Source organism: Clarias gariepinus, chromosome 9 (assembly GCF_024256425.1).
Source record: "Clarias gariepinus isolate MV-2021 ecotype Netherlands chromosome 9, CGAR_prim_01v2, whole genome shotgun sequence".
Lineage (NCBI taxonomy): Eukaryota > Metazoa > Chordata > Actinopteri > Siluriformes > Clariidae > Clarias > Clarias gariepinus.
The window spans coordinates 9,646,059-9,669,094 of NC_071108.1; the positions used below are offsets into that span (position 1 = coordinate 9,646,059).

General features: G+C 37.8%; 3 protein-coding genes across 7 annotated transcripts in view; 1 reads left to right on the forward strand and 2 right to left on the reverse strand.

Annotated features, from left to right (window-relative positions):
* LOC128530524 (tumor necrosis factor receptor superfamily member 14-like) overlaps positions 1-5,250 on the reverse strand; it is a 19,428-nt gene extending 14,178 nt beyond the window's left edge. The window contains exon 1 of the mRNA XM_053504519.1: positions 5,114-5,250. The gene's annotated coding sequence lies outside the window, so the exon portion shown is untranslated. The remainder of the gene's footprint in view (positions 1-5,113) is intronic.
* Positions 1,531-22,182, forward strand: smim1 (small integral membrane protein 1). 5 transcript variants are annotated; one of them, XM_053504526.1, is made up of 3 exons: positions 1,531-3,472; positions 18,286-18,388; positions 21,143-22,182. In XM_053504526.1, the coding sequence occupies exons 2-3, from the start codon at positions 18,297-18,299 to the stop codon at positions 21,264-21,266; spliced, it is 216 nt and encodes a 71-aa protein (XP_053360501.1). In that variant the 5' UTR covers positions 1,531-3,472; positions 18,286-18,296; the 3' UTR covers positions 21,267-22,182. The 5 variants fall into 5 exon arrangements, with proteins under 5 accessions (XP_053360501.1, XP_053360502.1, XP_053360500.1 ...); XM_053504527.1 differs by lacking the exon at positions 1,531-3,472 and adding an exon at positions 8,734-8,747; XM_053504525.1 differs by lacking the exon at positions 1,531-3,472 and adding an exon at positions 16,942-17,203.
* mad2l2 (mitotic arrest deficient 2 like 2) lies at positions 4,081-15,767 on the reverse strand. The gene is made up of 8 exons (XM_053504523.1): positions 15,301-15,767; positions 15,103-15,221; positions 13,844-13,915; positions 13,581-13,681; positions 11,559-11,653; positions 11,215-11,288; positions 5,637-5,729; positions 4,081-5,491 (listed from the first exon to the last, which is right to left on the reverse strand). The coding sequence occupies exons 1-8, from the start codon at positions 15,338-15,340 to the stop codon at positions 5,438-5,440; spliced, it is 648 nt and encodes a 215-aa protein (XP_053360498.1). The 5' UTR covers positions 15,341-15,767; the 3' UTR covers positions 4,081-5,437.
* Positions 22,183-23,036: the final 854 nt, after the last annotated feature.

Here is a 23,036-nt window from a genome sequence, read left to right on the forward strand (position 1 = left end):
GTTAGAGATATCTACAATTTAATTCTGACTAGTCACAATTCCAATTCAAGATATCATCAACTCCCCTCAATTAAAGATATGTATAATGTCCTTTTTAGATATCTTGAATTCTACTTTAACTAGTCAAAACTGGATTATAGATATCATGAACTGGTATTGTCACTAGTCAGAATGAAATTGTAGATATCTTTAACAGGAATTGTGAATAGACATAATTTAGAATCAGATATCTGTTATCAAATTATAGATATCTTTAAATGAATTTTGATTAGAGATATCTCAAATGAGAGATATCTTTAACTTTCATTCTGCCTAGTTAAATTGTAATTACAGATATCTTGAATATAGAGCTTTGACTAGGCAAAATAACGTTGCTGATATCTGTAATTGTGTCACAAGTTACGGCAAATAGGAGGACGGGACGGGTTTGATATTGGCGAGAGCGGCTTACTGTTCAAATACGACGTAAATTTTTACCACAACTAAGCTCTTGTTCCCCACAGATTCCTTGGTTGTATATGAGTTCTATGGCATGGCATTTTTTAATTATTTTGTCTACAACAGCGACCGCCATTTCTTTTGCTAACTGTTTAAATAATTTGTCTGCTGGGCAAATATCCAATGGGAAGTCTTTCACAAGCAACGTCGGACACAAGAATGCTGACGTTTACGATATCTTTAACTTTAATTCTGCCTAGGCAAAACTCAGTTATGGATATCTGTTATTGTAATTTAGAATGTCTGACAAGTTGAATATCAGTTTCAGTGACGTCATTGCAGATATCCATAATTCAGTTTTGACTCTTAAAAACTTAATTGCAGATATCCCTAACTTTTATTGTGACTATCCAAACCTGAATTACAGATATCTCTAACTGTCATTTTGACTTGTCAGAATGCAATTACAACTAGTCAAAAATATGTTGTTGATATCTGTAAGGTTTATTCCGGATAGTAAAATTTTGCCATTAAATGTTAAAACGGCTTGCCATAGGCGCTGACCCAGCGCACCGACGCGTTACGTCAGGGTGCGTCTGCCAATAATGCAGGCATTTTTTTTTCTTTTTTATAAACAAAAGAGCCACCATTGGAGGCGGCACAGGGACAGCGGTAGCAGCGTATGATCAACCTAATGCCATGACTGAGCAATGGGCTGGCCCACGAAAAAAATGTAATAAAAAAAAAAAAAAAAAGAAGAAGAAGAAAAGAATTAGACACCGGCCCTTGCGGCTCAAACATCAGACCGGCCCACCGGGAATTGTCCCGGTCCTCCCGATTAGCCACTCCGGGCCTGGTTTCATATATGTGTATGCAAGTGTTTCATATGTAGTTGTTTGAGCAGTTAGTAGTATATATGTATGTGTGAGTGTTTCATATATGTGTATGCAAGTGTTTCATATGTGTGTGCGTGAGTAAAGTTTGATTTAAGCCCTATACGGCGCCTTATATGTAACCATGGATCAACTGATCATAGAAATCTCATCACATGTACATGTATAAAATTACTATACTATAACTATAAAAATACTTTCAGTATAACATCTCACTGAATTACACAAAGCTTAGAACCAATTCCTTATAATAAGTGTTATTACATTTTTTTTGTCTGTTTATTTGATGTTTTTTTGTGGAAGTTGTTTGATGTGTTAATGCTGAAGTCATGCTATTTAAGGCGAATGCACATCTGTATGTTTTTGTTCATGTTTCTAGAAATTATTATGTTCATGATTTTGGCGGTAGCAAACATTTAGAGCAAAACAGGATTTTTGAGGACATAACAGTACTAGAGCACTAAACACGTTGGATGTTCATAGTTCCTTTGAGAGAGGTTTGATGTAAGTTCCATGAGGATAGAAAGTGTAATTCTGATGTTTAAATATGAGTGAATCTTCAAAACAAAGTTCCTTTGGAGTTTAAGGTTTAAGATCAAGAATTTGGAATATGAGTCACATTTGTATCTTATTCTTGGGGGTATTTCTACATTACTGAATTATGAAGTAACATTCATGCTAACAAAATGGGCAAGGCAATCTAAATGACTTGGGTGAGGGCCAAATTGCGATGGCTAGACAACTGGGTCAGAGCATCGCCAAGATCCTTATGGAGTGTTTCCTGGATGCAGTGGTTAGTACCTGCCATACGTGGTCCAAAAAAGGACAACTGGTAAACTGGCACAAGGCTAATAGTGCTCACTCACTGATGCACAGGGAGAGTGAAAGCAAGTTCATCTGGATTGATCCCACAGAAGAACTACTGTAGCATACATCTCTGAAGAGTTACATGCTGGCTATGATAGAAATGTGCTTAAGAACTTGTTGTCAAGTGATTAATAGTGTCTGAGTGCCCAGATTGTCCAAGCTGACCCCCATTCAGTGCTGAAAGTGTCTACAACCAGCGTGCGAGAAACAGATCTGGATCATGGAACACTAGAGGAGAATGGTCTGGTTTAATAAATTATATGTCTTTTTACGTCATGTGGGTAGTCGGGTATGCTTTGCTCACCTGGGGAAGTGAGTGTACCAGGATGCACTATGACAGCAGAAGTGGTGTATGACTTAGTCTCAAAATTCCCCAGATCTTTTATGTTTTAAGGAGCTTTTAATGTTATGGTTGATTGGTGTATAGCATTTCACAATGTGTTAGCGTTTTTCACTGCTACGAAGGGACTTGGAGAGACGAGTGAGCTCCCTTGCTGCCCAATGCAAATGGCTGGGAGTATTTTATTTATCACGGCACGAAACAGCATAAACCACACATTCAACAGTCAATAAACACACATCAACAGGACACACTTCTAACCCCCCCACACACACACCCTGGCCGAAGCCACTAACCCAAACACCTTTCCTCGACAGGGTGAACACCTAACAACCCCTCCCGCAAAGCATGATGGTTACTAGTCCAAAACCCCGCCCACGCCACAGTATGTTAATGATTTTTTAAAAATGCATACCTCATAACTTAGAGCCATTTGTTATACTGTTTCTCAATTCCTTTTTCCAAAGACTAAGTACCCAGTTCCTAATTTTAATTTTGTAACTTACTTTCATATTAAAATGAGTGCATTAATTCAAACCTCTAATCTGTCTAACTGACTTGTGAGACTATTAGGCCTGCCTTCAATAAACCAACACTTTCTTATCGGTCAGAATCAAGCATCAAACAGTGCTGTGGTATAAAGGTCTTCGAACTGAGGCTGAAATAAACTAATAATTCATACCAGTAACATTAGTTGCAGTTCTTTTACATCTTTTTATTGTTTACTATAAACTCACTACCAATAAGCAATATATTGCTTTTGCTTACTGTAGTGTAATTTTTGTGCATGAGCAGTCAGCAGCTTCTGCTGAATAAGTTTCACTTGCAAAAAAAAGTTTTGCTAGTTTTGCTCGTAGTTTTGCTTGTTGCAGATGCAACACATATGGTCACTTTACAAAGATATAAAGGTATGAAGGAAGCTGCAACAAGGAAGGTGAGATTAAGAACCTATTTATTTTGGTGACTGTGTGAACCATGTTTAGAATTACTTCTGTTTTATAAACTGACAATTGTTTATGATTGTGCATGTAGTCAAATTTAACAAACTAAGCCTAGTTTTCTGAAAAAAAGACTAGAAACTAGAAAAAGTCTGATGTCACCAAAAAGTCACCAAATGTAGTCAAGAAAAAGCCTTTTTAAATCATTAAGGTTGACACAGTAAATAGCCAGCCAATAGCCAGCCTTGCCACAGATGCTATCATAATGCTAACTTATACTATAATGAGTCTGTTTTACACAGTGACAGCTGAAATTGTACTTCTGTTAAATGGGAAATTGTGGAAATCCACATTCAACCCATCACCTGCCCAAAAATAACTGAAAGCAGTTTTTTTTCTTTAAATACAAGTAAATGCCTAAATAATAAGCAAGAAGTATATTGATAGCATCATTAAGACAAGGGATTCTGCATGGCACCTCATAGATTATAATGATGATTCAATGTCAACCACTGTATTATAACCCCTTATAAAGGAGAACAAACATCTCTGAGTAAAAAAAGGAACATTGTTTTACCAGGAACCAATCCAGAAAAAAAGAATGGAGAAATCACAGATATTTTTAATCGTGAAAGTAAAAGCATTTCAACAGTACAGCGAAAAATCACAAGATTAAACCACTGTGTGGCAATAAGTGTTTTACAAAATCACTTGTCAGTGAGGCTAATCAGAAAAAAAGGAGTAATGGAAAAATGTTAGTTGGTCTGATGAATCCAGACAGACAATATTCAAGAGTGATGGGTGCTTCAGAGTAAGAAATGAATGGCTGGAAGCGATGCATCGATCATGCATTGTGACCAATGCACAAGCCTCTGGAGACAGTGTTATGATCTGGGGTTGCTTTAGTTTCAATTTTCTCCCTAATTTAGTTGTATCCAATTACCCTCCATCACTAGTAGCTCTCCCAACCCGCTGAGAGCCAATCATCTCTCTCTAGGCGCGCCCCCCCCCCCCGCCCGGCTGCAGGAGGCTACAGCATCACCCAAGAATCGAACTAGCGATTCCCGGATGATAGGGCGAGCACTTTACCACTGCGCCACTCGGGGGCCAACTCCGTGTGTGTCTTTACAAAAAAACTGCAATCATGTAGAGGATGTCAACTACAGTATATTATACTCAACAGCAAACCATAAGTTATCCAATGTGATTTAATATTTAATCTGTTAATGACTATTTTAGGAACATTGATAAGAAATATACTGTCCATTAAATCTGGATAAGTCATTTTATGTGTCATTCTGTAGGCAAAATTGTATATCTTTAACTGCATCAACTAACCTTATATTAGGTAAAATTACATTGGAATGTATGAATAAGGTACAAGTGGACATAAAAGAAGTAAAAATAAATACCATAAGATTGTACACCTTAGGTGCTTTAAAAATATCCAGATAATATAGAGGTATAAAAAATTTAATGATGGTAAAATTTCATTATAGTCCACATCATGTAAAGATACAGCCCAAGAAAAAAAACAACCAGAATGAAAACAACCACAAATTAAACAAATAGTTTTTTTTTTTACGTTTTATCTTCCAACAAAAAGTCAAATGTAGCAGCTCAAGTTACTCACTCACTTTTTTCTCCAAATAGTGATGGAAAAGCTTTCTGACATAAAAAAAATGACGATTTCTGCTAATCCATGCATTATTCCAACAGTATGATGTCACTGGATATTAGGCAGATCGCAGGTAAAAATACTCATACTGTATACCCACCGACCTCAGAACATTTTGTACTAAAAGTGCGGCAGCAGAATGAAAACAGGAAGCAGGTGTTTAAAAAAAAACGGTTGCTATTTTGCTTAACACTTGAGTAGGGGTACTGATCAAGATACTGTTATACTTAAAGAACTGAAATGAGGATCAGAACCAAAAAGAAAACCTCTTTAGGTGCATTTTTTATGGTACATTTTGCTGTCCCTTGTGTGCACGTTCTTCCACATAAAGCTGCATCTGTAAAAGTGAGAATGTTCGTAAATGGTTAAATGAAATCTGTCTTTGTTTTTTTTACAACATCTGGTATGTTATTGCGTCACTGCCTAGAGATAGTGTTAGGACTTTAAAGTGTGACTATATTGTGTATAGTTATGATTGTTACCTTTACTATGTCTGATGTCATGGTTTTCAGAGGAATAAGTCTGGGCTCCTGCATTAGGACTTCTTGCTCATCTGCTACAATCCAGGGAAAGTCCTACACACACACACACACACACATACACACACACACAGGCATGTTTTACATCACACACAATAAATGGCCAGTTACTGGCCAATAATCAGTAGGATGGCAGCTCAGGATCACACTAAAGAAAGTAAAATATTGTAGTTTAGGAATAAAAGAATCTACACTCCCTGGACAAAATAATAATAATAATACTTTAGGAGACCAAAGAGGAGACTTATGGATGCAGTGAGAGAGGACATGAAGTTAGTTGTTGTAAAAGAAGAGGATGAAGATGATAGGATTAGATGGAGGCAGATGATTTGCTGTGGTGAATCTCAAATTGCCGCTCCTTTAGTCGGGTTAGTGTTGACAACTCTGATGAAAGACCAAAGAGAAACTATCTTACTGGTTGCAAACAAAAACTTATCCTGTGTACATAGGGTCATGGAGGCCTTAAACCTATCATGGGCAGTGAAGCCTACATGTCTTTGGACTGTGGGAGGAAACCAGAGCACCCGGAGGAAACCCACCAAGCACAGGGAGAATGTGTAAACTCCATGCACACAGACCCATGGCGGGAATCGAATCCTCAACCCTGTACGTGTGCACAGTTGCTAACCAGTACACCACGGTGCCACTCACAAAAAAAAACAACAAACAAACAAACAAAATAAAAACCCACAATGAGAATGAACTGCAAGAACAGCAATCAGGTCAGCTGGTGCTTTCTCCTTTCTAAGTTTAGCGTATTTCAAACATGTATATAACGTATTTCATAAAGCAAATCGAATTGTCCCATAGGAAATAATGGAAACTCAAATTATTCGTTTCACAGCCCAAAATATAAATACATAAAAATAATTAACACAAAATATAAAGTAAAAATAAAAAAAATTAACCTGCACTTTACCTTTAAAAAAAAAGAAAAAATAAATCCTGACAGATAAGTGTTTCCGTTTGTGCGCGCAGGCGCTGTGTATGTGTATGTAAAGCTAAAGTAAGGAGCCCCTCCCCTCTCCTACGGAATCACTGCTGTAAAGTAAAAACAAAACAAATTAACCTGCACTTTACCTTTGAAAAGAATCGTGACAGAGCAGTTTTTCTGTGTAGAGCAGAGAGAAAGAGTTGTGTGTGTGTTTCTGTGCATCTGTGAAGGTGAAAGTAGGAGGGGTCAGTGTGTGTGACACGGTGTCCAATGACGCGCACGCACCCAAACACAAAGAGCAGGCTGATACAGAGAGAAAAAAATGTATCTTTACCCTTTCTAATGAGACGCTGTACACACACGCATACAAACACAAAATAAAAGATGTTTTATGCACACACACACACATGGTCACAGTGTTATAGTAAACACGTGCACGGATTTTGATTACACCAGTAAGAGACGAGCACTAAGACCCAGTAGGGGAGACGAATTCCACAGCATAGGAGAGAGAAAAAACGTTGGCTCAGTTGTGATCACGTGACACTCTGCGTCAAAACAAGAAGCGCATGCATGATACATGATACTCGGTACTCGTAAACCAGGATCCATGTTCATTTTCCCCAAGTTAAAATTTATTAAAAATCCTTGCTCGTCTTGCGGAACACTTGCAAACCACTGTACGTGGATTAAGTTGTGAAAAACCTCAGAAGGATTGATGAAGATTTTACTCCACCGAGAGTTGCTTTACATGCAAAGCAGTTTTGGTTTTGAAGCACTAAACGGGGACATGTACTGTTTTGACATGTACCGAAATAGAAGTCCTTGTACACAATCTGACAAAAGACGTCAAAAGTTATTCACTCACTCATTTATTTTCCCTATATTTATTGGAGGGATATATTCAGTTTTTGTTTAATGGAGATGAACATGCATTTTTTTGGAGTTAAATGAACAGCCATGAGCTTCTACTAAATAAGTTACATTTGGAAACATAAATTCTGGATGCTAATTAACTTCCTTCTGCTTAATCCCGATAAGACAGAAGTTTTAGTCATAGGACCGCATGTAGCTAAAAGCAAGATTTTAGATTACACTGTAACTTTGGATGGCCTTTCTGTTTTATCTAGTGCAACAGTGAAAGACCTCGGTGTGATTATAGATTCTAGTCCTTCATTTGAAGCTCATGTAGACAATATCAATATGATAGCATTCTTTCACCTCAGAAATATTGCCAAGTTAAGGAATATGTTGTCACTAAACGATGCAGAAAAACTAGTTCATGCTTTTATCACCTCTAGATTGGACTATTCTAATGCCTTACTGTCTGGTTGTTCAACTAGGTGCATAAACAAGCTTTAGATAGTTCAGAATGCAGCAGCCAGAGTCCTTACTAGAACAAGAAGATACGAGCACATCACACCTATCTTATCTTCACTTCATTGGCTCCCTGTGAAATTTCGCATTGATTTTAAAATACTACTTTGGACATATAAAGCATTAAATAGTCTCGCGCTGCAGTATCTGAGTAAACTGCTAGTGCCTTCTGATACGCCACGCCTATTCGATCAAAGGATGCAGGCTGCTTGACAGTACCACGTATTATGAAAACTACATCAGAGGGCAGAGCTTTTTCTTTCTAAGCCCCAAAGTTATGGAAAGCTGTTTCTCTGAGGACTTGACTTGGCTGCAGTCGCTTGATAGTTCAGGACTGGAATCAATTCCTCCTTTTTGTTTCACCCAAATGAGGATGGGTTCCCTCATTTGGGCAGTTGAGTTCGGTTCCTCTCAAGGTTTCTTCCTAATGCCATCTTAGGGAGTTTTCCCTTGCCACTGTTGCCCTCGGCTTGTTCATCAGGGACTATCTGACCATTTTGATCTATACACATTCACATTCCATACAAACTTGAATAATTCTTTTGATTGTTCTTTTAAAGCTGCTTTGGGACAATGACAATTGTTCAAAGCGCTATACAAATAAAATTGAATTGAAATTCTGCTCTCAGCCAAGGTGTGATAGTTTTGCTTGTACTCAATCTGCAACTACTACAGATGCAACACATGCTGTATGGTCACTTTACAAAGATACAAAAGGTATAATGGAACCTGCAACAAGGAAGGTGAGTGTACAAGAAACTACACATTTTGGTTACTGTGTAAAATACACTACATTTAGAATCACGAATGTAGTGTATTTTACACAGTAACCAAAATGTGTAGTTTCTTGTACACTCACCTTTCTTGTTAGGGTTGGGTCCCGAAAACCGGTGCCAATACGGCACCGGTACCTATATAACCGGTATGTACCGGATCGAAACAGAACACGAATTTCGGTGCGTCATTTCCGTGCCACTTAAATGCCTGAACTGTCGATTGAAATATGTGTTCTCTGGATTTATATTTTTTTGTTGATTAATAGTTTATTAGAATAAATTAAAAAAATAAAAATAAGAATTATCAGGAAATAAGAGACCATCCGAGATGCGCATGAATGCAGCAACTAACGATACACTCGCTCTGACAGCAGCAGGTGGTCTACCGCTACTGGGGGACAGCAGCTGGTACTATCGGTGAGGGTGAACCCCAGCACCCAGTCATACTAACCGTAGCAAAAAGGAGTCCACCAATTATGATGACGACAGCAGCCTTTCCGCAGGATAGTCGTAGGCTAATATAATGTTAATTACAAAATGCAAATCTTGCATCCATACTAACAAATGATGAAACGATTACATTAGTATTTGTAAAATACTAATGTAACATGGATTCTGTTTATAATTATATCTTTTCAGTTAGTACTAGTAGTACTACAACAGTGACCCCCATTTACCATTGCTAAGAAGGCATGTCCTGTGCAAGGCATGCAGTAAGTCAGGAAATTTGTCATATTTTGCCAGAAAAGGCAAATATGGTGAAATTTCTGCAAAAGAATTGCTAAAATTTAAAGCAGTTTAGTTATTGTAGTTGGGTTAGGTGGCTTATGTTTTGTTGTTGTTGTTTTTTTGTATTTACTTATATATTCATATATTCTTTAAACTTTTAATATATTGTTCAATTTTAAGCATTAAATTTTATGTTCAATAAAAATGTATTCTTCAGTCATCCACCATCATTTTGTGGCTTTTGTAAAGTATCGTTTCAGGCATCGTTTTGGCACCGGTACCGTATTAAAAGTATCGATTTGGCACCGGTATTAAAAAAAAAAAAAAAACGATACCCAACCCTATTTATAAACTAAGAAGTGTGAATCATTGTGGATGTGGTCTTGTCGAGTCTAACAAGCTATGTCTAGCTTTCACTTTTTTTACTACCAAACATAAATTTTAAAACATAAAGACTGGCAAAGCAAATAGCCAGCCTTGTTAAAGGTTAAAGCTAATTATTAAAATGAGCTAATTATCTTATTATACTATAATGTAATCAGTTCTGTACAGCAGAACTCTCTGCCCTTTTTTATTTTATTTTATGGTAAATTGTACTTCTTTCATCGTCAACCAAATCCACTTCCTGTTAGGTAATCAGAGAGTGAATAACATATGAGAAATAGAAAAAAAGTTAATCAGATAAAGTTTTTTATCTTAAAACAACTCCAGCATGTTAAAGTTCACTTATACCACTTCAGCGCTGTTATTTAAGCAGTAAAAATATTAACTAAGCCCAGTAAAAATATTCATTTTAGGTTTTCTAATCTATATCTATTAATTCAGGTGTTTATATAAATTGAGGAAATAGCTTATTAAATCCAGCACATGCCTGTTCATATCGATTTTACTCAACATTTTGATTTCACTTATGGTGCAGGTTAAACTTTAGGCAGATATCCAAGTACTGCAACAGTTTCATAAAATTCTGTCCTGACAGTTTTGCTTGATGCTGTGACAAAATCTGTCTGGGCAGACAGAAAGACAGACAGGAAATTTACTGAGACTGGTGTCCTCCAATGTATGCAATTTAAAGATATTGTTGAAAAAGCTAGTTTTGACCAATGTACAGACAAAACTTTTCTTATATTTATATAGATAAATGTAAATGCACATATTTGCACTTAGGTGCTTGCACAAATTAAAAGACAGAAACTGTGGTACCAAAGCTGGAATTTTCTAAAATATTAATTTTTGCCTTTCAAATGTTCAAAGTGAGGAGGTGGAGGTGTCCTCCCTGATAGAATCAATTATACAGTAATTATCAGATATGTATATGTGTAATGTATAATGTATATGTTTAACATATAACGTACATGACTTTTCCAGTAAGCACAATTGCATGTAATAAAATATTATTTTATTAGATTGTATGTAATTGTATTGTAAGTGTGTGAAAAAGCACATCAAGAGGATTGATTAGGATTTAACTCCATCGAGAGTTGATTTACATGCAAAGAAGGTACAAGTTTTTAGGGTACAAGTAATGCAGTAGCAGGTGTGTTTGATGATCTACTTTAAACATGGACAGGTATTGTTTTGGCACGTGCCCAAAAGAAGTCCTTGTATACAATTTGACAAAACGTGTAATCAGTGCAGCCTTAGTTACAGTAAAATTATAATATTACAAATACTACATTTTACATGAGGGAGATTTTTTTCTGACCTTGATCACCTGAACTTTTTCCATGTTTCTAGTGGCAGATTCTCTGGTGTAAACCAGAACAGTAAATGTGCATCCTGCAATAAAGACAATGGCAGAAAATATACAATTTACAATTAACAAGAACACCAACACAGTATCATAAATGTTTATGTATAATATGTAAAAAAAATTGCATAGCACTTTAATTATTTATCACAAGAAAGAAACTACACTGACTATTTTTTATTTATTAATAAAATATTTTCAATAGTATTCCAAATCAAAACCTCCCATGAGTATTTGTTGATCATGTTCACCCATAACTAACAAATAGCTATTGAATGTTGTTATAGGTTTCCTTTTACCTGGAGGGTTGCTGTCTAAAACAGCATCACACACGCTGATTTTCAAAATCACAGCTCTCAGCAACTGTTCCACATGAGACAGCAGTGAGTCCGAGCTGCATAAGGAGAAAACACACACACGCTAAGTATAATGCACAGGTAATACCTTGGATTACGAGCATAATTTGTTCCGGAAAAATTTATTAAAAATCTTTGCTCGTCTTGCGGAACACTTGCAAACCGCGTTGCACGCAATCCGAGGTTTCACTGTACGTGGATTTAGTTGCGAAAAAGCACCTCAGAAGGATTGATGAAGATTTAACTCCACCAAGAGTTGCTTTACATACAAAGCAGTTTTAGTTTTGAATCACTAGTAAAGCAGTAACAGGTGCGTTCGATCTGTTTTAAATCACAGCCACCTGACAAATAACTCAGAGTGCAGTGTGTGTGCAGTCGTGGCCAAAAGTTTTGAGAATGACACAAATATTAGTTTTCACAAAGTTTGCTGCTAAACTGCTTTTAGATCTTTGTTTTAGTTGTTTCTGTGATGTACTGAAATATAATTACAAGCACTTCATACGTTTCGAAGGCTTTTATCGACAATTACATGACATTTATGCAAAGAGTCAGTATTTGCAGTGTTGGCCCTTCTTTTTCAGGACCTCTGCAATTCAACTGGGCATGCTCTCAATAAACTTCTGGGCCAAATCCTGACTGATAGCAACCCATTATTTTATAATCACTTCTTGGAGTTTGTCAGAATTAGTGGCTTTTTGTTTGTCAGAATTAGTGGGTTTTTGTTTGTCCACCCGCCTCCTGAGGATTGACCACAAGTTCTCAATGGGATTAAGATCTGTGGAGGTTCCAGGCCATAGACCCAAAATTTCTTCGTTTTGGTCCCCTAACCACTTAGTTAGGCACTTTTGCCTTATGCACTTTTGCACGGTGCTCCATCGTGCTGGAAAATGCATTGTTCTTCACCAAGCTGTTGTTGGATTGTTGGAAGAAGTTGGAGGGTGTTTTGGTACCATTCTTTATTTATGGCTGTGTTTTTGGGCAAAATTGTGAGTGAGCCCACTCCCTTGGATGAGAAGCAACCCCACACATGAATAGTCTCAGGATGCTTTACTGTTGGCATGACACAGGACTGATGGTAGCGCTCACTTTTTCTTCTCCGGACAAGCCTTGTTTCCAGATGCCCCAAACAACCGGAAAGGGGCTTTATCAGAGAATATGACTTTGCCCCAGTCCTCAGCAGTCTATTCACCATACTTTCTGCAAAAGAGCAGTCAGGACTTTTTGGAAAGAAGTGGCTTCTTTGCTGCTCTTCTTGACACCAGGCCATCTTCCACAAGTCTTCGCCTCACTGTGCGTGCAGATGCGCTCACACCTGCCTGCTGTCATTCCTGAGAAAGCTCTGCACTGGTGGCATTCCGATCCCGCAGCTGAATCTTCTTTAGAAGACGATCCTGGCACTTGCTGGACTTTCTTGGACGCCCTGAAGCCTTCTTAACAAGAATTTAACCTCTTTCCTTGAAGTTCTTGATGATCCTATAAATTGTTGATTTAGGTGCAATCTTAGTAGCCACAATATCCTTTTTTTGTGAAGCCATTTTTATGCAACGCAATGATGGCTGCACACGTTTCTTTGCAGGTCTGCCATTCTAAACCAATCAGCCTGACATAATGATCTCCAGCCTTGTGCTCGTCAACATTCTCACCTGAGTTAACAAGACGATTACTGAAATGATCTCAGCAGGTCCTTTAATGACAGAAATGAAATGCAGTGGAAAGGTTTTTTTGGGATTAAGTTAACTTTCATGGCAAAGAAGGACTATGCAATTCATCTGATCACTCTTCATAACATTCTGGAGTATATGCAAATTGCTATTATAGAAACTTAAGCAGCAACTTTACCGATTTCCAATATTTATGTAATTCTCCAAACTTTTGGCCACGACTGTATATACACAGTAAGACTTTGATGTTATTGTTTTTTTGAGTAGCTTTGTGTGTGTTCAAGCTTGAACTCTTAAACCTTACCTGATAGACAGCAAAGGAGGCTGCGAGATCTCAAACACAAATCTCTCCACTGGATGGTGCTCTTTATCCATGATAACAACCACCACTTTCTCTGCTTCATTCTGCAATATTAAGCAGTGCATTAAGTTGCATCACAATCTGTAATACATGTTGTACAAGAACTTGTGTATAATACAAATTTAACCTAATGAATGAATCTCAGTTGTTATTGTACTAAAGGCTGTTTGTTGGAAATTTCCAATGACAAAAGCGTTTTTTTTCACCTTCTCAATAAGTGGTTTAACACACTGTAGTGTGTCCTGGATGTACTGATTCAGCTCAGGGTGACATGACATCTGAAAATCAAGCACACAGAATCGTTATATTAGGTGTTCCTAATGAAAGGTCTTGTAAAGGTATTTAGGGCTTAACATGGGGTGGTTTGCCCTTTTCCACCACAGGAAATTTGTCACCCCTCAGAACTCTAGCTACATAAAAACAAAACACTGGTTAATGACCAATTTGACCTAAAAAGAAAAATCTCAAATACTGTTTTCGGATACATCATTTAGAGCCAGAGTTATCAAAGTTATTTTTTAAAACACGTACATTTAATCACTAAAACAAAATGGGAATGATAATTTTATTTATTTAGTTAGTTAGGTAGTTACAAAAACAACCATAAAACACATGGTATTTCTTTGCCTATGTGGGTGTGAGTGTGAGTGTGTTTAGATTAGATCTGACTTCTTTGTTTCAGGATAAATTTTTTATAAATCTGCAAAAACAAAAGGAAGACATTGGTCAGAATCTTTTTCATACAATGAAGAAACCTAAAGAAGAGAAGTTATGAACAGTCTTATGCCAGATTTTAAAGCACAAGTTCTGACAGCATATTGCGGTTGCATCAAACTGTATAGAGAATCTTTTGCAGTCTGTAGATATCTGCCTTGTGTTGCCATAAATGAAATTAAAATGGTGAGTAAAAGTGATGTTATGAACAGTTATGTGCCATATTTAATAATCTACTTTAAAATAAGATAATAATAATAAGCTCCTTGGTCAATATAAACAAACACCTGCACCAATGGATATTAATTAGAAAAGATAAACTGAATATTTTTACTGGGATTAGTTAATATATTTACTGTTGTTTTCGTTTTGTTTTTTGTCACACTTAAATAATTCAGATGATCGTCCCCCACCCACCCTTGTTAATTCATGAAAACTCAAACTGATTTTTGGAAAGCGGAGTTAAATTCCATTTGAGACACCCATGCCTTATTACTACCAGAACTGTTGAATCAACAAATCACATAAATAGAACCTGCATGACAAAGTGAAGCCTGCTAACCGTTTGTCTCTTAAACGGGTAAATGGTTTCTGTAGCAACTGCTCTGGAAAAGAGATCATTATCAGAATCACTCATAGTCTCGCTTAATCCTTTGCCTGTTAATATACACCTAGTAAAACTGACAGTAAACTGATTATGTGTTTGGGCCGTGATCCCGCTCAGCTCAGGAGCACTATGAGCATCTCTTACCTGAACAGGCACATTGTATTTCTTCCTCTTTTGGAAAATGCCAGAAGGATAAACTTCTCTCACATACAGGATGAGGTGGATGGCCACTTCCAGAAACTCACACAGGATATCAGCCACCACTGGAAAAACAACTATCATCAGAAAACACATTGTTGGTGGAATTAGAAAAAAACAGCCAGTGCACATCTGCATTCTCACCTTGTCCAAAGTTCAGATCCTGTCTTGTAAGAGTTGCCATGGTTACGTAAATTATGAGGAAATCAAAAGAACTGAGGTTGCAAGGATAATCAGATCCCTGGTGTTGAGTTAAATTGTCAACTAAAATCCATGGCAGCGTTTCAGTTATTGTGCTTCGTTTTATATAACGATAATCTTCACTTTTGAGGAATGAGGCTCATAAAATAAGGGTGTACTAAAATCACAGCGACTCTACTAACTTCAATGTCCCACTACGATGTTCTCCGTATATCAGCGAGTTATTCTGTCATTTATAATTCTCTTATACATGAATAAATCCAATTGTTTTTACACAAAGTTTTATTATAAGTGAACTAAATATGTAAAAACACCGTAACCTCTACCCGCGCCGTTTACTAGCTAACTCAGCTAACAGAAATCCATGTTTACAGTTGACGGGCGCCGGGTTTCTTCGTGGAATCGATAGCAGTGAACAGTACCGCACGTACTTCCGCCCCCTAGTGGCCTGGAAATGTAAAATAAACTGTTACATACGGTGGTAAGTATTGCGTTTAGCTTATTTTAATAAAGAACAACCCCTGAAATGTTTAACATACAGGACGAGTGTAAATACTTGTTGTGGCTTATAAAATGGTTAGTGGATATAGGCATATCACGCAAGCATGATCTCTGAAGATCTCTGTAGAGTACATTTAACACAAACATCAAAGAGTCATAGAGAGACCTGGAGGCAGACACACTGTTTATGTGGCTGAGCTCACATCTGTACAATATTTGGATACCTTATACTTACACTTAAGAAAAAATTGTCTAGAATATTGATACACACTATGAAGGACAATCTTAATGCTTCATCACACCAAGACATCTTGGACAATGTTATGGTTCCAACTTTATGGCAACAGTTTGGAGAGGGCTCTTCTCTATTCCAACATGAGTCGCAGTGCACAAATCAAAGACTATAAAGACATGATTAGATGAGTTCGGTGTGGAAGAACTTGTCTGGCCCGATCGAGCACCTTTGGGATGAAGTGGAATGGAGATTGCGTGCCAGGCCTTCTCGTTTAACATCAGTGCCTGACCTCATGAATGCTCTACAGAATGAATGGGTATGAACTCCCACAGAAACACTCCAAAGTCTTATGGACAGCCTTCACACAAACTCCATGCACACAGACCTGAGGCAGGAATTTGGACCCCTGGAGCTGCAATGTGACAGTGCTACCCACTAAGCCACTGTGCCGACTACCAGTCAAAAGTTTGGACACAACTTCTAATTTTCAAATTCCTTCGTTTTTTCCTCTTTTTTTTTACACTGTAAAACAATACGGAAGTCATCCAAAATACGCAATAATCTCTTTTAAGCAGTTGATATTAAAATGCATCTCGTAAAGCCCTTTTAACAGCTTTAGTATCAGGGGCTTTTCTGCTCAGGGCCGTTATAAAGAGAGGTTATTTAAATTACCATAGCCTCACTGTCAGCTTAAAACACTCACTCATCTTCTATACAGCTTTATCCTGTATTCAGAGTTGTGGGGGCCTGGTGCCTATCCCAGGAGACTTGGGGCACAAGGCAGGATACGCACTGAACAGGGTGCTAATCTTCGCAGGGCACACATACTCATTCACACACTACCGGCAATTTAGGAACACCAATTAGTCTAATCTGCATGTGTTTACACTGTGGGAGGAAACCGGAGTACCCGGAAGAAACTCACCAAGCGCGGGGAGAACATGCAAACTCCATAGAGACGGGAACCGAAGCCGGACCCTGGAGGTGCAAGGCGACAATGCTAACCACAACACCACTGTGCCGCCATTAACTTTAAACAGTCTGGCCATTCTTCTCTTACCTCTGCTCTCAGCACAATGTTTTTACCCACAGAAATGCTGGTCCCTGGAGGTTTGTTGTGTTCTTTTTTTATATTTTTTCCATTGTTCTGGGTAAACATTTTGGTCTGTTATGTGTGAGCGTCTCAGGAGATTAGCGGATTCAGAAACATTAAAACCAGCCCAACTGGAACCAACAACCACAATACAGTCACTGAGTTCACTGAATTTCTAATCGTGGATGTAAACGTTAATAATTATAACAATGAATAGATGTACAAGTGTATATAATTGTTGTGGCTTATAAATCGGTTAGTGAATATAGGCACAAGGTAGGTGCAACTAACTACCTGTCTAATCTAGCAACTCGCAAAAGAACTACAAAATACAGACAATAATATGCTACAGAGAGAACTGGATTATGCCTTTGGGGCAAACACTGTACTTAGATTTGACTAACTCATGACTATATTATCAAGATACCCCAAGACACAGTAGCTAACTAACTGCCACTTTCAAGAGCTCTGCATCAGCAAATACTTCACATTACACAGCACAAATCTTGACCTGGTTATCAGTGAGCAGCAGAAATCACAGAGACTCTGCACGCTTTACAACAGGCAGCGAGTAAAGGTTCAGTTTAAATGAACTCCCAGACCTTCCGCTCTTAAGCAAGGGCATAAAAAAGACCAAAAGAGTGAAGCAAATCTTCTGCTCTTCACGCATTGAACTCCTGTAAGTACAACTCATACTTAGATAAGAAACTATTACTTTTCATGCTGCTGGGTCAATCCATCAATAAGAACTGTCTGGTTTGGGAAAAGCGTTATTAATGTTTGCTTGAGTTGAAGGTCAGCTAAAGTTAACAATTAATAAGTGCTTGTGTATTTTTGGAAGACTTAAAAGATCTTACCAAAGCAGGCTGTATGTTTTACATGCAACCAATTTGGTAAGTCGTGATCTAACATGCTAAATATTTGTTTAAGTCTTGGACTTCAGCCACTGACAGAGGGAATGTCTTGACTTGCTCAATGAAAGTGTTTATCTTCGTCACAATGTGTTGTCGTTGAAGGCAACACCACACCAGGAAGCATGTCGTGTTATGTTACATGGATAGACATTATTCGAGTGTATTTGTTTTGCATTTGTCTCCAGGTGGGTAGGAGATGGAGTCTGGTGAAGCCACTGTGCAGTACAACCGATGGAATGAAGACAACATTAACATGAACGTTGCAGCTTCACAGACTAGTCTGAATGGGTGAGTATTTATTCATTCATCCGTATGGTGCTTAACTTTTATGTATGAGTAAAACATCTCTGTCCTGCACTTAAACAGGTAATTATTAGCTAAATCATGCCAGCAAAAAGTAATGGCTTAACGTTGTCAATACTATTGTGCTATTTGTAATTAAATCATCCTTAAAGAGAGCTTGTAAAGACTTGTTGATTTCTTTACTTTTTTATGCTTTGATGTAAAAATTACTGGTCAAGTTGGATCCATAGTAAGTATAGGTAAAAGTTAAAATTTTACAGTACTTTGGATGTTCACAATAGAAGTTCTTTTAGGTTTTTTAAGGTAAAGTCTTTTTTTTTTACTTCTTTAAAAACCCATAGCTTTCTGCATATAATGTACCTGTGTAATAATTACCCCCAGGGGAACTACTAAGGAACCTTAAGCGTTTAAAGAGTGTTTTCAGGAGTGTAAATAGTCAATCCAATCAGGTAACCTTGAGTGCACTCAGGTGAGAATGAAAGGAAAACTTCTCATACTTTTGTAACACAGCTGTATTGAATAATGCAGTTTTTTTCCCTGATCTGTAAACAGTTAACTCGCTTCTTCCCAGTGCATTCCCGCGCAAAAAACTCTAAAAAAAAAGGCTGAATGTAGAACGAGGTGCGATTATGAATGTTCCATTAAAGCAAACATTAAAAGTAGTTGACAGCGATTGTGACAGTGATTATATTTCAAATATTAACCTTTTTTTTTAGAAAGCCAATCCTACTTATAACTGTTTTACTCTTGTCAACTCACTGCGTCATCTCTGGTTGATCATTTATCCGAATCCTTTTTCTTGTTTGGTCCAACATTTTGCAATGACCTTCACGTCAGCACTGTTTGTAACTTTTAAAATTCTCCACAGGTTTTCCCACAATCTAGTTTCGTTCCGTATTAAATTCCTTGTCAAACACTGTTGATTCAATAGAGAAATAATGTCAGGGGAAGATCCCGTGAGCTCTGGAAACTAGATAATAGTCCAGACAGGCTGGATTAGTTGCTTTGTTGTTGAATCAAAGGGATGGTGCGATGACAAAAGTAAGCTTTATACAGTTGGCTATAGAATTATTGGCACCCTTGGAAAAGACGAGTAAGGATCTAAAAGCTATTAAAAATGTCTTAGTGGTTAATTATCATACAGTGACAGACAATGTAAGCCCTTTTACTGAAAAAAAAAAAATGATTATCAAAAGTATGTTTTCACAAGCTAACACATTATTAGCAACCTTGCATTTAAGACTTCATGCAGGCTGCCTTATACACTAACAAGGTACCTAGTGTCTTAGGAGCACAAAGATCCCCACCACATCACAGATCCTTTACTATACTTAATAGTCAGGATTAGGTTCTTTTGTATGTAAACAACCTTCGTTTTAAGCTTTCTTTTCGTCTTGTCGTACCATAGAACCATGTAACAAATTTCCAAGTTCAAGTAGCAACTTGTGAAGTCCAGGTACTTATGCATGAGCTTTGTTGCAAAGAAATACTTTCTTCCATTCTTTCTTATTTGCACGTCAATCTGCCATAACAGTAAAATCACCCTAATATTGTGCAGGTTCCCCTTGTTCTGCCACAGAAAAAAAACAGCTCTAACTGCTGACAGCTCTAGGCTCCTAAAGACCTCTGATGATATGCTGTGGTATCTGGCACCAAGAGGTTTGCAAGCACTCCTTAAAGTCCTGTAAACTCCGGTTGTGAGATGGAGCCACCAAGCATTAGACTTTTTTTTTTCCCCAGCGCATGCCACAGATGGCCGATTGCATTGAGATCTGGAGAATTTGCAGGCCTAGGCAACACTTCAACCTCATTGTTGTGTTTCTCAAACCATTTTTGAAGTGTGGCAGGCTGCATTATCTAGCTAAAGATGTCACTAATAATAGGAAGTACCATGGTAATGAAGGAGTGTACTTGGTCTGCAAGTACATGGAATCCCCCTGGAATGCCAGGACCCGAGGTTTTTCAGCAGAATGTATTACACTGTCTTTGTCGGCTTGCCTACTTCCCATACTACATCCTGTTGCCATCTCTTCCATAGGAAAGCGATACACCCAGTCATCCACATCCTCAAACCTGGCCATTCTTTCATTGCTGCTCGATCCAGTTAACATGCCCATTCCAGTAGACAGGTATCAGCATGACCGGTGTGCAGCAAGCTGTGATTCACTGTGCGCTTTGATCCATTTCTATCTAGTTCAGCATAGTTCTATCATATGTCAACAATTTGTGCTACAGTAGCTCTCCTGTGGGATCAAACCAGACAAACTAGCCTTTGCTTCTCATGTGCATCAGTAATCCTTGGGTGCTGATGACTCTGTCGTCGGTTCATCAGGGGTCTTTCTTTACACCACTTTTGTTAGGTAATATCCATTGCATATCAGCAACACATCATAAGAAATGCTGTTTTAGAGAGGCTCTGACCCAGTCCACTATTTAGTGAAAGTTTAGTTTTTAAGGTGAGATAATCTTATTAACCACAAAATAATTTTCCATATCTTTTCTGTATCTCTTTCTGTGTTTCCCCTATCTTTACCACATGTTTAAGGTGTCAATAATTCTGGAGCTGGCTGTATGTTAAAATAAGTTTCTAAAAATAAATAATTTCAACTATATGTATGCTTTACATAAAAAAGAATTTGTTAAACAAAGAAAATAGGACAAATGAAGCGACTGGGAGAAGATTACAGATAGAGTGCAAATATGTCTGACCCTTGTTGCTGATTGTGTCTTGTCATTTAGGGTCTATAACAAACTGTGCACGGGGCAGCTGGGCATGGTTGTAAGAGTGGCAGGCTCGCTGGCTGTAATGGCTTCCATGTACATTCTCGGCTACATCACTGGATACTACGTCCACAAATGCTGACATTTGACATCCATTAATGTGAAGACATTTCTTCATTGTGGCCAGCGACATACAATGAATGAAGTAACTGTGAAGTAATTTTATATATTCATTCTTCCTCAACCTATAAAACAAGTTTTACTCGAACCTCCGTTCTTCACCAGTGTTATCATGTATGATTTTATTTGCTCCATTGAAGTTTGTAGTGTGTTATGTGTCATGTGTTTGAATTTTCCTTAAACCTGAAATGAACATAGAAACAGCACATTGTATATTATTTATACCAGTCACATGCAAATGGAAACACATTTATTAATAAGCATCACACTCAATCTTTGTGTTTATAGTTATATTTAATGTTGCACAAGTAATACATTCATCCCTGCTAGTATTATAGTGATTTTCTAATCAGTCTCTCCTTTTTCTCTTAATCTTAAATCAGAAACATAAATTCAGTTTTTTACAGTCTTAAGTCATTTGGCATGAAGGAATTTCCTTATGCCCTAACAGTTTTATACCTTTATATGACCTTTACACAGCTCTGACACTCCTTCCATAATTCTTAAATTAGACATTTCTTCTTGGATAAATATTGACTGTTGTTTATTGTGAAAATAAAAAACTGTACCATGTACCATGAGCGCAGTAATAAATATGACAACACACCCACCAACACCTGTAGCCTTACTCATTCATGCACTCATATGGTAACAGCTTAATGCATTAAATCATGCGGATTTTAAATGCAGCAGCTTTAATGAATGGTCACATCAAAAATAAGAATGGGGGAAAATATAATCTCAGTGACTGCGGCATGGTTGGTTGGTGTATGATGCGGCATGATGGTTTGAGTATTCCGACAACTGCTGATAATTTTCCTGGGATTTGGATGCAAGAAAGCTTTACCTGGAATGGTGTGGAAAAACAAGTAAATGTCCAAGGAGCCATGCTTCTGTAAGGAGAAAATGTCTTGTATATAAAACAGAGGTCGGCACAAAATGGCTTGACTGATCAACCGGATGAGATGTCTCTTAATGTAGCTTAAAAAAACAAAACAAAAAACACCCCTTCCTTTACACTGTTGAGGAGCAAAAAAGCATTGAGTTTTTCTTACACTGTATAACATACTGAACACGTTGAGGTGGATGGGCTATAGCAGAACAGTCTGACTACAGTGGGCACAGGCTTACCAAAACAGGACAGGTGAAAATTTCTAATAAATAAATAAACAGCATGTTTCCAGTCCTTCAGTGAAAATTGAGATCCACTTTTAGTCCTGCCCATAGATAATTTTGATAGTGTCTACATCTTCCTCTTTGAGATGCGTTTTATTCAGGTCATCCTTGAATGGGGAGAAGAGACTTGCATTTACTCTTATTATCCACTCTGCAATCATCTTAGTGGTATAATACCCTTCCTCTTCACCCTCCATCTCTCTGTTCCTGTCCTCTTCTCTCTTTCTATGTGAGCTCTGAGTTTCTGTCTCAAAAGCCGAGTCAGAAAATTGCTGCGAGTGTCGGTTTGTTTCACACCTGCTCACAGAGTCCTTAATCCTTTCTGTTATCACTCCACTGTCATTGGAGCTTAGGTTTTTCTTCTCAAAACTTCGATGTATCCTGGATTGGGTATGTGTCATAACTGACCGTTTCATCCATGCCTTTTTGGTCTCTTCTGTTCGTAGAGGTGGACTTGCTGAATCCTGAGTGCTCTCGGTCACCCTGAATGGAGCCAGACTTCTGCAGATCACGTCCACCGTGCTGGTTAACTGAGCTCTCTCCTTTTGCCTACATA